The 13,759-nt window shown below is 35.4% G+C and overlaps 1 protein-coding gene across 4 annotated transcripts; it reads left to right on the plus strand.

Moving 5' to 3' along the window:
- The first annotated feature begins 253 nt into the window (after positions 1 to 253).
- Positions 254 to 8,105, plus strand: LOC102595731 (AAA-ATPase At3g50940-like). Of its 4 annotated transcripts, none has more exons than XM_015306873.1 (5): positions 254 to 701; positions 1,363 to 2,040; positions 2,624 to 3,639; positions 4,916 to 4,985; positions 7,690 to 8,105. In XM_015306873.1, exons 1-3 carry the CDS (start codon positions 357 to 359, stop codon positions 3,104 to 3,106), a joined length of 1,506 nt encoding a protein of 501 aa, XP_015162359.1. In that variant the 5' UTR covers positions 254 to 356; the 3' UTR covers positions 3,107 to 3,639; positions 4,916 to 4,985; positions 7,690 to 8,105. The 4 variants fall into 4 exon arrangements, with proteins under 4 accessions (XP_015162359.1, XP_015162360.1, XP_015162361.1 ...); XM_015306874.1 differs by having other exon boundaries at positions 7,704 to 8,105; XM_015306875.1 differs by lacking the exon at positions 4,916 to 4,985 and having other exon boundaries at positions 7,704 to 8,105.
- The last annotated feature ends 5,654 nt before the right edge of the window (positions 8,106 to 13,759 follow it).

The following is a 13,759-nucleotide window of genomic DNA, read 5'->3' on the forward strand; positions in this document are numbered from 1 at the left end:
TTAAGAGTGTTCTAAATTTACTAGAGCACATAAAAATAATACTCCTATTTAACCAATATATAAAATATTGGCGAAAGACGTAAACTATAAGGAAATTCTTGTGGGCATACATAGGAAAGTTTCAAAGTCTACATAGTCAATACCAACTACCACTATTGTTAGTCTTGGTGCAATTTTTTCCAATTTTCTTTGGCCAATTTCTCACTCTATTTTTTATTTCTTTTCTTCACATGATTTTGCTATAAATTTACCATTTTCCTCAATTGCAATTGCATCAATATATTGGTTCCTATTTTTTTTTCCACACATTTGGTGCATAACACTAACATTCACTAGCCAAAAGAACCCTTAAAAATATGTCATCTTCATCAGCAGAATCGAAAATGGCCTTGGCCAAGACTTTTCTATCGACAGTAGGCTCTGTTGCTGCGCCAGCCATGTTGGTTCGTTCGATATTCCATGACTACATTCCCCGGGAACTCCATGAATATCTCTTCTTTGGACTTAGAAACATTTTCACCAAGTTCTCAAATCAGCTAACGATGGTGATTGACGAATTTGATGGTCTTGTCAATAATGAAATTTATGAAGCTGCTCAGACCTATTTGGGCAGCAAGTTGTCACCTAACATCCATCGACTTAAAATCAGTAAGCCTGAGAAGGAGAAAAATTTCAACATTGCCATGGAACGTAATGAGGAGGTAATGTCTTGCACATATAAAATTGCATGTCATGTTACTTGTCATCTTAAAAGGTTTGGTCTAAACTTGAAGCCATTTGTTACTTGGACTCTTTAAAAAATATTGATGTGTGTGTCAGATCCTTCAAAAGTTTTTTTTTTTTTGAGGATCCAACACAAAAGTGACAACATTTTTTAGGGTCGGTTCCACCTAGACTAGAAGTAGTCTGATGTAGAGACTCTCCACATTAGACATATGTGATATGGAACATACTGAGGAGGTAAAGTCTTGCACATATATATAATGATAATTGCATGTCATATTATTTGTTATCATAAAGAGTTTGGTCTAAACTGGAAGCTATGTTGCCTAAACTCTTCAAAAATATTGACGGGTATGCATCAGATTCTTGAAAAGTTATGCAGAGGATCCAACACGGGTACAACAACATTTTTGAATGTCCGTGTCTGTCAGACATATGACTCTTTTTCCTAATAATCCACCATTGGAATAGTGAAATTAGTCGCCTTTCTTTAAAATTCATACGTCTTGATTTGAAGAACGATTGTATTCACGAGTTCAAGTAAGGTTCCACGTTTAATTTACCTTTATGATAATTTAACGTAATAGATCGTGTGAAGACGATGTTTTTTTTTAAAATCTCAAGGTTTTATTCCAACAGGTGACAGATGTTTATAATGGACAGACATTCAAGTGGATTTGGCTCTGTAGACAAACACAGTCTACAAACTTCTATAATTCCAGGGACATGAATTCCACTCTAAAATCTGAAATCAGGTCCTTTGAGCTGACATTTCACAAGAAAAACAAGGACCTTGTCCTTAATTCGTATTTGCCTCACATCATGAAAGAAGCAAAATTGCAAAAACACGTAAACAAGACGATCAAGATTCACACTGTGGATTGCGAGAGAATGTACAATTTACACGAAATGTGGAAGCCAGTGAATCTTAATCATCCAGCCACTTTTGAGACAATCGCGATGGAATCAGATCAAAAAGACATGATCTTGAAAGATTTGGAGAGATTCGTGAAGAGGAAAGATTATTATAGGAAAGTTGGCAAGGCATGGAAAAGAGGGTATTTGTTGTTTGGTCCTCCAGGGACCGGAAAATCTAGTTTGATTGCTGCAATGGCGAATTATTTGAACTTTGATATATATGATTTGGAGTTGACTTCGCTGAGGGGGAACATGGAGTTACGGAGGTTGTTGGTTGCCACAGCCAATAAGTCCATTTTGGTGGTGGAGGACATTGATTGTACCATTGAATTGCAAGATAACTTGGCTAACCGAGCTACTGTTCATTCAATTAATGGTTTTGGTATGAAAGAAACCAAGGTAAATTAGTCTTCTATTTTCCATTTCCTTACTATTCCTACAAGTTGTAGACACAATAAAAAGTTAGGGCTATGTATTTTAGTTAAATAGTGTAATACATAAGCATACACTCAAATTTCACCTCAATTGGCAAGGAAGCACTTCAACTTTGGTAGTGCACATCTAGACACTCCAACTCGTCTCTACTGCGTCTCATGGACACCCAATGCTGATGTGACACATAAATTTGGAGGTGTCTAGATGATGACGGTGTAAGTTGGAGTGTTCAGCCTACACATGGGAGAAGAGTTGAGGTGTCTAGATTTGCACATTCAAAGTTGGAGTGTTCAGCCTACACATGGGAGAAGAGTTGAGGTGTCTAGATTTGCATATTCAAAGTTGGAGTGTTCAACCTACACATCGGAGAAGAGGTGAGGTGTCTAGATTTGCATATTCAAAGTTGGAGCGTTTACTTATCAGCTGAGGTCAAACTTAAATGTCTGGTTGTGTATTCTGTCATTTTAATTTATGGGGTAGTATGACATTTGGATTTGGTATTAGTGTATCGTTATACTTTCCGTGACTACGCCATTTTGTTTTGTAGGTGACATTATCAGGTTTACTGAATTTTATTGATGGATTATGGTCGAGTTGTGGAGACGAAAGAATCATAATTTTCACGACAAATCACATAGAGAAACTCGACCCTGCATTGTTGCGACCTGGTAGAATGGACATGCACATTCACATGGCATATTGCACACCTTGTGGCTTCAAACTTCTTGCTGCCAATTACTTAGGGATTAAAGATCATAAATTGTTCAAAGAAATTGAGGAATTGATTGACATAGCCAATGTGACCCCAGCAGAAGTGGCAGAGCAATTGTTGAAGGAAGATGAAGTTGAGAATTCCCTTCAAGGGTTGATTAATTTTCTTTACAAAAAGATAAAAGAGAATGAAGAGGTTAAGGCTAAGAAAGTGGAATTAACACAAGTGGAATCTGTTGATGAGGAGGAGGAAAATGTTGAAAATGAGATTAAAGAAAAAGAGGAAGAAAAGGACTTACCAAATGGGGAAAGTACTTAAATCCACATAAAAAACAGTTTGTCTGATCCAATTTCACGCGGTGTAGCGCCTCATTTGATCTATATAAATAATAAAAAAATATATCTGGTAAATTGTACAATATTATACGAGAACTATGCTGTGAGAATCCCTATCACTTAATCATATGATTAGAAGATAGTTTATATAATTTTGTACGTATTAATTAATCTGAATTAAACGACTAAGTTGTATGTCCCCTTGAGAATATTACTTTATATTCGCACTATTTTATATAAATAAAATACGTACTAGTGTTATTATATACGTTTACTCAATTATAATAAATATTTTTACTTAAATGTCCTCTATCAGAAAGTTTCAAAATTTAACTATTGGTACTCAAAAATCAGACTGTAAACCCAAATAGTTTTCTCCACCGGCGGCGAATTCGTCATCAAACCGGCAGCACCAGCAAATTGATTAATGAAATGCACGGAATCGGCGGCATCCATTATTGTCCGATTTGGCCCCGTTCAGCTAATTGATTTTCCGGCCGACTAATTTTGAGTGAGGTAATTTTCCCCTAATTTATATGATCTGTAAATTGAGTTACAGTGCTTTGACTCTGCGTAATGATAGCCCTAACTTCAATCTCTTGTTTCTTTGTTCAACTATTTATTGTTCTATATACCTACCTAACCTATCACCTTTTTGTGAGTTTCGTGCTTCAACTATCAGTCAGTTTGTACTAAAATACTCATGGATGTTAAGTTAGCCTTCACGGGGAACAAGTTAATATTTGGTTATCTCAATATCGATGTGTGTTTTGATAAAAGGATGGATAGTTTAGATAAGTAAAGAGAACCATTGATGATTGAGGTGTGAAACTTACAAAAAAGTGATGGTTTAGGTGTTCTTTTTTTACCATTAACTCCACAAAAAAGGAATATTAGTAATCAAAGTTTGAAACTTTCTACAACAGAAGAGCAGAAATACAATCAACATATGAGAATAAAATAATTATCATTCTGTATTGAGGTTTTAGCGCTTGGTGTAAAAGACTTCAATCTGAAGTCATTTTTGAAGTGCTTAGATTGAGATATAGTTGATTCATTGATTTTCCTACTATTCAAAGCAACCGTTTTACCGCCCGGGATCTAAGCATTTGAAATCTATATAGTTTCCAAATCCAAATCAGTCCATTCACAACAGGTAAGAGTAATTTTTTTTTTTGATAACCAAGAAATCTGTCTGTGACCCGCCCTTTGAATCAATCACGGCCTTCTAAACTCGGTGGATAATGAGTCCGCCCCTCTACCCTTCTCCACTTAAATACTGGGCTTCGTTTTGCATGGTGTGGGGTTTGAACCTGTGACCTAAGTCACAATTCCTCCACCTTTTGCCACTCGAGCTAGGCTTTGGAGGCCGGGTAAGAGTAAATTTATATATCATTTATTAGAAAAAAAATAAGGATTAGTATATTAGAGAACTTCTTCCTTATGTTCTTTAATATGAGTTACCTCATGAGCTGGGAGGTTTTTAGAAACAGTCTCTCTATTCCTATGAGGTAGGGGCAAGGTCTGGGTACACTCTTCCCTGCCCACACCCCACCATATGGGAACTACACTGGGTATGTTATTTTTGTTGTTTTATATTAGAGAACGTGACAACTAACCACTCCAACTATTGGTATGGTTTCTGTTTTCTGATTATAGTTAAGTTGTTAAGGATGAGATTGTAGTTGATGAATTGGAACTTGCTAATTTCATTTTCTGGAATATACCAAACCATTGAAACTGCATTATTTGATTGGGAGAAATCTTCATATATTTCTCTTTCAATTTGAAGGAATCTCAAAAGTTAGAGACAAAACGGAGATGTTGCATGTTGATTAGCATTGGCATTGTGATCTGATGAGGTACATCAACTTATTCAGATCATTGCTTTTCCCTATTTTAGGACAAATTTATTATATAGCTTGTTTAGTCATCTCAGTCCGTGTGTTGTAAATAAAATGTAGGAAATCGTTGTAGAATTATTTTCTCCTATTCAAATTTTAAATGGACTGAGAGATCATTTTCTCATCTGAACTACGCATAAACCAAATACAATAATAGCAATACGAAATTCCAGCTAATTCTGTTTGTTCTTCAATCAATATAATAGTACTCTTAAGGGGGACATACTACTTGATCGTTTACATCAGATTAACGAATACAAAATTATATAAACCATCTTCTAATCATTGATTAAGTGATATGGATTCTTCCTCCTCATCTTAGATCCCATTTCCATTACTTTCTTTCTTCTCATCAACAGACTTCACTTGAGTTATTTCCACTTTCTTAGCCTTGTCCTCTTCCTTCTCTTTCATCTTTTTGTGAAGAAAATTAATCAACCCTTTAAGTGAATCTCCAACTTCATGTTCCTTCAACAACTGCTCTGCTACTTCTGCTGGTGTCACATTGGCTATGTCAATCAATTCCTCAATTTCTTTGAAAAATTTATGATCTTTAATCCCCAAGTAATTGGCAGCAAGAAGTTTGAAGCCACACGGTGTGCAATATGCCATGTGAATGTGCACGTCCATTCTGCCAGGTCGTCGCAGCAGTACAGGGTCGAGTTTTTCTATGTGATTAGTTGTAAAAATTATGATTCTTTCATTTCCATAGCTCGTCAATAAAATTTAGTAAACCTGACAAGGTGATCTGCAATAAAAAAAATATATTAGTAAAGGTGAAGTATTACACACAACACACTACACTAATACCAAATCCAAATATTCCCGATAATTGACACTTAATTTATTCAAGAATATCACAAATTAATGGAGGGTGAAATTATTGTGGTTCCATGTCAGTAGAATTTGTAAAAAAATATCGACTAATCCGTAGGCAAGGATGCATTAGAACAATTGTTCAGAACCCCTTCATACTCTTGTCATGTCGAAATACTGCACAAAAAGAGGAATAGTAAAGATAGGAAACAGAAAATATAAGACTAATTTACTGTGCTTTCGGACTGATGAAAATCATTTGAACGAACATACATAGCTCGATTAATCAAATTAGCTTTCAAGTTAATGGTACAATCAATGTCCTCAATCACCAAAATTGACTTATTGGTTGTGGCAACCAACAACTTCCTTAAATCTGAATTCCTCGTCACTGCAGTCAACTCCAAATCATATAAATCGACGTTTAAATAATTCGCTATTGCAGCTATCAAACTAGATTTCCCCGTCCCGGAGGACCAAACAACAAATACCCTCTTTTCCATGCCTTCCCTACTTTCCTGTAATACTCTTTCCTCGTCATGAATCTCTCCAAATCCTTCAAGATCATGTCTTTCTGGTCATTGTCTCAAAAGTGGTGGGATAATTAAAATTCACCGACTTCCACATGTTATGTAAACAAATCATCTTTCCTTGTTTTTCTTGTGAAATGTTAACTCAAAGGATCTTATTACAAATTTCTAAGCCGAATCCATGTCTCTGGGGTTGTAGAAGTGTTTAGACTCTACTTGTCTACAGAGCCAAATCCACTTGAATGACTGTCCATTATAAACATCTATCACCTGCTGGAATAAAACCTTAAGATTAGAAAATAGCATCATCTTCAAAAGATTTATTATGTTAAATTATTACGAAGGCAAATTAAATGTGGAAGCTTACCTGAGTACCCATGCATATAGAACAATTTTTCAAATCAAGACGTGAATTTTAAGGGAAGTGATATTCACTTTTCTAATGGTGGACGGTTAGAAAAAATTTCATATGTCTAATCTGGAGACCATAACCCTATTTATAATTACAAATAGTTTGTTTGTTTCTATTTTGTTTGGTTTATCATTAAATTAGAAGTTGTATCAGCATATCTACACATAAAAACACATACTTTATGATTTTTCTTACGAACACTTAACTTTTTGCATTAAGTTGACTACCTAATTACTTGTATTCTATGTTGCTCGGACCCTAAAAATTGTGGTTATATACGTGTCAGATTCTCCAAAAGTGCATAGCATTAGAAGGATCCAATATTTTCACTCGACAATCACTACAAAAAAACTGAAATTTGCTACAAATTTTATTGCTTATTCGTTGCTAAATAGCTCATAGCTAACACAAGTTTTGGATAATCTGTGGTGACATATATTGTTGTTAAGCTACAAAATTTGTCCACCACTAATCCATATATTCTTAGTAGTAAGTATCTTTTTAGAGTCCAAGCAACATAACTTTTAGTTTGATCTAAAACTTTTATTATAACAAATAATATAACATGCAATTATCATTATTTTTTTATTTTTTTTTTGATAACCGAGAAATCCGTCTGTGACCCGCCCTTTGGACCAATCACAGCCTTCCAAACTCGGTGGATAATGGGCCCGCCCCTCTACCCTTCTCCACTTAAATACCGGGCTTCGCTTTGCATGGTGTGGGGCTTGAACCTGCGACCTAAGTCACAGATCCTCCACCTTTTGCCACTTGAGCTAGGCCTTGGGGGCGCAATTATCATTATATATATAGATGTGTGTTTGTGTGTGCAAATAATTACCTCCTCATTACGTTCCATGGCGATGTTAAAAATTTTCTCCTTCTCGGTCTTACTGATTTTAAGTCTATGGATTTGAGGGGACAACTTGTTGGCCAAATAAGTCGCTGCAGCTTCATAAATTTTGTTGTTGACGAGGCCATCAAATTCGTCAATCACCATCGTTAGCTGATTTGAGAACTTGGTGAACATGTTTTTGAGTCCAAAGAAGAGATATGCATGCAGTTCCTTGGGGATGTAGTTGTGGATTATCGTATGAACCAACATGACTGTTGCAGCAACTGAGCCTACTCTCGATAAATCTGTCTTGGCAAGGGTTATTTTCGATTCTGCTGATGAAGAGGGCATGCTTCTTAAGGGCTTTTTGGCTAGTGGGTGTGTAACAAGTAAATTTTTATTCCTGAAAATGTAATAATCAAGACAAAAAAATAGCGACAAATATTTAATATTTGATTTCAATAATGTGCGTGGATCACAATCTTTATGAAATCTTAAATATAAAGACGTAATCCTTTTATTGTTATCATCATGACCAGTATTTTGGATGGCGAAAGACGCTAAAAGGCGACAAGAGTCTGCCTCGCCACAAGGCGAGGCGAGCGGCGAGGTGCTCGCCTTTTTAAAGTGCGGCACCATTTAATACTAAAAAATTAAAATATTTAATTGCATATGTGAATAATCAAAATCTCAATAACAATAACATATTAGCAAATATGTCAATTCAAAAACTGAAAATAGATAACACATACTAAAATAGAACTTGAATGAGAAAAAAACATAACAAAAGTCAAAACAAAGGTAGAAGTGATTTTAAAGTCTAAAGAAGAAGGAAAAAGAAATAGAGGACGAAGAAATATGAAGATGAAAAGAAGAAATATGTATTGGTTAGACTTTGGAGTCGCCGGAAAAGTCTGGCTAGTCACCGGAGGAGTCTGGTCGAAAACCCTAAAATTACCTTTTAACTTTTGAAATCCTAAATTGTTCGCCTTTTTTTAGGAAAATACAAATGGTGACACCTTTCTCGCCTCTTGCCTCTCGCCTTTTGTCATCATGGCATCGCATTTTGAAGATCGCCTCGCCACAAAGCTAAAAGGATTTTGAAGATCGCCTCGCCTCTCGCCATTGGTGACGAGGCGATCGCCTTTCACAACACTGATCACGACCATCAACTCAAGGTTTTTGCTTGTTCTTGAGTTGATGAATCATTTGTTATTTAAAATTTTGTAAGAATATAGAGCTAGACTTTGATCACACATATGGAGTTATAGAAACTTATGGATCACCATCAGAGATGAAGAACTTGTAGATCGCCTCTAGAGAGATGTATGTAGTTCTCTCCTCTTCTTTAGATGATCTGCTGGTTACGGATGCCTTCTCCCAATTCTTTTGAGTGTCTCCCTTGAGAGGTATGTAACACCCCTATTTATAGTTGTAGAAGGTAGACTATTTAAGTGTAGCTTAACTCTCTTGCTTGATTTTGATTGGCTCATTTGATGAGGTCACATTTAATTGGCCAAGACATGTCAATTTAGAACATTTGTTTGCCTTTGATTGGTGTTTAATATGACTAGGAGTGCCACATCATTTTAATACGTGACATCATTTTATTTGTCCTTTATTTGACTTGATGCGTCATGTCATTTGACATGTGGCATGGGCCTTGGCGTAATTGAGCGGGCTCATTATTTGAAGACCAACTCAATGGACTAGCTCATGTGAAATTGGACTCCGCTTTAAATCCAAATCTTGGAATTAAAAAAATTTAATCTTGATTTGGGTTTGATATTTATTGAATTTATGAATGTATCTAAATTTAATCTAGATTTATTTCCATAAAAGTCTACTAATTCTTCAAGATTTTGCTCTAGTGTTATGCCTAGAGCAAGAGTGAACTTGTAGAAAGCAAGAGTGACTTGCAGAAACTGACATCCTTGACTCATTGGTTTAGATTAGTTTTAAGCTAGAAGAGGTCTTGGGTTCAATACTACTCGACCATAATTTTTTTTTATGAGTATATTGTATTTTTCAAAACAAAGCTTAGTTTGAGGTTTGAACCCCCGACTTCAAACACCAAAAGCAGACGGTGAACCAACATGCAATTAGTTTATTCGTATCAAGTAACATCATTTTGTTTTACATATAGCTTTATACATAGTATTAATATATATATATATATTTTGTAAATTTTTCGACGAAGCGTGTCGCTTGACACCCCTTCGCTAAACGTAAGTCTGCCTTGTTGAGCTCCTCTATTCTTCATATTTGCAAAGAAATAAGCAGAATTAGAATCCTCTAATTGGAGCCACCGGACTCTAGATTTCAGCCTATTTATGCTCTCCTCAATCATGCTCCATTTTTCTAGTTTCAATTTCAATGACTTTTCCTGCTCAAACAATATAGGGTCGTGCCTATGATCCCTCATTTGTTCTTGATGATCAGTTAGATCTTTCCTGCATTGGACTACCTTCTTATCTGCTTGAAGGAGTTCAATAGGGGAAATAAGGTGAGTTTCATAGCAATATTGGAACACAAGGTGAAAGAGAATAAAGTCAGCAATGCTATAAAGAAGATTGCCCAAGGATGGGAATGGCAAGCAAACGAAGCTCAAAGTACTAGAAATAAAATTTGGATTTTGTGGAATCTCCAACTATAGTGGAGTACACTATGCTTATATGAAAGTACCCTTCAGGGTGGCCTAGTGGTTTGGGCTTGGGACTTCTATGTTGGAGGTCTCAAGTTCGAAACCCCTTGCCAGCGTAAGTAAGGGATTTGCCTTCTGGTCGAGCTCGTCGCACTGGGTTGCCTAGTGCGGGTTACCTCTCCTATGTTGTTTGCGAGCAATTGCATAGTAGCGGAGGTTTTACCCTGTGCGCACCCAAAGGGTAGCTGTCCCTTATTTAAGGAAAGTTTCAAAGTCATAGTCAATACCAACTATTACTATTAATGTTAGTCTTAGTACAATTTTTCCTATCTACTTTGGACAATTTCTCACTTTATTTGTTTTTCTTTCTTCACATGATTTTACTATAAATTTATCATTTTCCTCAATGGAAATTGCATCAATATATAGGTTACTATTTTTATTTACACATTTGGTGCATAACACTAATATCCACTAGCCAAAAAACCCTTAAAAATTATGTCCTCTTCATCAGCAGAATCGAAAATGGCCTTGGCCAAGATTGTTTTATCAACAGTAGGCTCTATTGTTGTGACAACCATATTGGTTCATTCGATAATCCACGACTACAACCCCTTGGAACTCCATGAATATCTCTTCTTTGGATTCAAAAACATGTTCACTAAGTTCTCGAATCAGCTAACGATGGTGATTGCCGAATTTGATGGCCTTGTCAACAACGAAATTTATGAAGCTGCTGAAATTTATTTGGGCAACAAGTTATCACCTAACATCCATTGACTTAAAATTAGTAAGCTTGAGAAGGAGAAGAATTTCAACATCGCCATGGAATGTAATGAAGAGGTAATGTCTTGCACACACAGACACACATCTATGTATATATATAATGATAGTTGCATGTTATGGTATTTGTTATCATAAAATATTTTATACTAAACTAAAAATTATGTTGCTTGGACTCTTAAAAGATATTTACTACTAAGAATACATGGATTAGTAGTGGAATTTTTTTGTAGCTAAACAACAATATCCGTCACTACATATTATCAAAAAATTGTGCTAGATATGAGCTATTTAGCAACAAATTTCATAGCAAATTTCAGTTTTTTTTGTAATGATTGTCGAGTTTATGTTGGTCCTTTCTAAAGCAATGAACTTTTGAAGAATCTGACACATGTATGACGACCACATTTTTTAGGGTCCGAGCAACATAGAATCGAAATAGTCAGGCGGTCAACTTAATGCTTAAAGTTAAATGTTCGTAAGAAGCATCATAAAATATGTGTTTTTATGTATAGATATGCAGATACAACTAATTTAACGATAAACAAACAAATTAGAAACAAACAAACTATGTGTAATTATAAATAGGGTTATGGTCTCCAAATCAGACATATGACTTGTTTCTAATAGTCAAACATTAGAAAAGTGAATTAAATCCTGGATTGTTTCTTGAATTTATGAATTTATCTAAATTTAATTCCATAAACTCCTAATTCTACTAATGCTTCAAGATTTTGCTTGAGTGTTATGTGTGATAAAATAGTAACCAGTATATTGATTCTTGAATTATTTTATTTTTTTTCCGATCTACAAGAAGGTAAGGGGAAATAGGTGCAATGGCAATTGAGGAAAATGCAAAATTTGTTGGAAAATCATTTGGAATAGTAGAACAGAGGGAATAATTTATATACAGATAAACTAGCTGTTTGAGGTCATGCTTGCATAGCTTAGAAACTAACATCACATACAGAGTCTGCGAGAAAAAGTTTATAAGAGCGTGAAGAATCTGTAAATAAAATGATTTATATTCTTATCTGCAACACTCATAAACCAAATACAGTAATAGCAATACGAAATTCCAGCTAATTCTGTTTGTTCATCAATCAATATAATAGTACTCTTAAGGGGGGCATACTACTTGATCGTTAACGATTACAAAATTATATAAACTAATCTTCTAATCATTGATTAAGTGATATGGATTATTACTAGTTTTCTTTAATCCCATTTCCATTACTTTCTTTCTTCTCATCAACTGACTCCATTTGAGTTATTTCCATGGCCTCTTCTTCTCTTTCATCTTTTTGTGAAGAAAATTAATCAACCCTTTAAGTGAATCTTCGACTTCATGTTCCTTCAACAACTGCTCTGCCACTTCTGCTGGTGTCACATTGGCTATGTCAATCAATTCCTCAATTTCATTGAAAAATTTATGATCTTTAATCCCCAAGTAATTTGCAGCAAGAAGTTTGAAGCCACAAGGTGTGCAATATGCCATGTGAATGTGCACATCCATTCTGCCAGGTCGCAGCAGTGCAGGGTCAAGTTTTTCTATGTGATTTGTTGTGAAAATTATGATTCTTTCATCTCCACAGCTCAACCATAGCCCGTCAATAAAATTTAGTAAACTTGACAAGGTGATCTGCAATAAAAATAAATATATTAGTAAGGTAAAGTATTACACACAACACAATACACTAATACCAAATCCAAATTTTCCCAATAATTGACAATTTATTCATGAAAATCACAAATTAATGGAGGGTGAAATTATTGTAGTTAGTAGAATTTGTAAAAATATATCGACTAATCCGTAGGCAAGGACGCATTATAACAATTGTTCAAAACCCCTTCACGCTCTTGTCATGTCGAAATACTGCACAAAAATAGGCCAACATATCCTATCCAATTTATGGTAATTAATCAGTTATCCTAAAAACTGTAATAGCAGGAGCAAAACCCCATTATCTTTCACTTGACCTGTCACGCCCCGAGCCTACACCTCGGACGTGGCTGGCACTCGAAACCATTGCTGGCCCTAAGTGAACCCTTGGCCTGACTTACTTACTAAGCGGAAGACTCTAAGCATTATTACAATGATCAAATGCACTTACTCAATGGTTTAATAAAATAACTTTAAATGTTTAAAAGTCAACATTCAACTTGGCCAAAATGGCAACTCAAGTCTTAACATATGAAATGATAATGTAAAGACAACTGAACTACTAACTGTCTGTGAAGCCTCTAAAACAAAGAGGGATGTCGGGACAAGACCCCCGATCATCTTAACAATGAAATACTGAAAGCAAATGATAAAAAGAGTCCTCCAGAATGCAAGGAGGCTCACCAACTGACTCTGAGTGCTCAACTGGATCAACGAAGCGCTGTATATTGATCCTGGTTACCTGCGTCTGCATCACAATAAGATGCAGGCCAACTGGCATCACTACATTGAATGTACGAGTATACGAGTTGGAATGCTAAACGTAACTTAAGCTTGAAAAGAATCTGAAAGAAACACTTACCTTGGCCTTACTCAACTCCTGAATAACTTAACTCAATATAAAGCAATAAAACACATGCAATATATAGAAAGCCTTTAAAACAGTAGAAAACAACTTAGTTCGTTAAACAAAAAGCAATAACAAACTCAATTTTACTCATACAATAAAGTAATATAGTTTATGTGGGAGATTCTCTAACCGACAACCA

This window comes from Solanum tuberosum, unplaced genomic scaffold, assembly GCF_000226075.1.
Source record: "Solanum tuberosum cultivar DM 1-3 516 R44 unplaced genomic scaffold, SolTub_3.0 scf00039, whole genome shotgun sequence".
Taxonomy (NCBI): domain Eukaryota; kingdom Viridiplantae; phylum Streptophyta; class Magnoliopsida; order Solanales; family Solanaceae; genus Solanum; species Solanum tuberosum.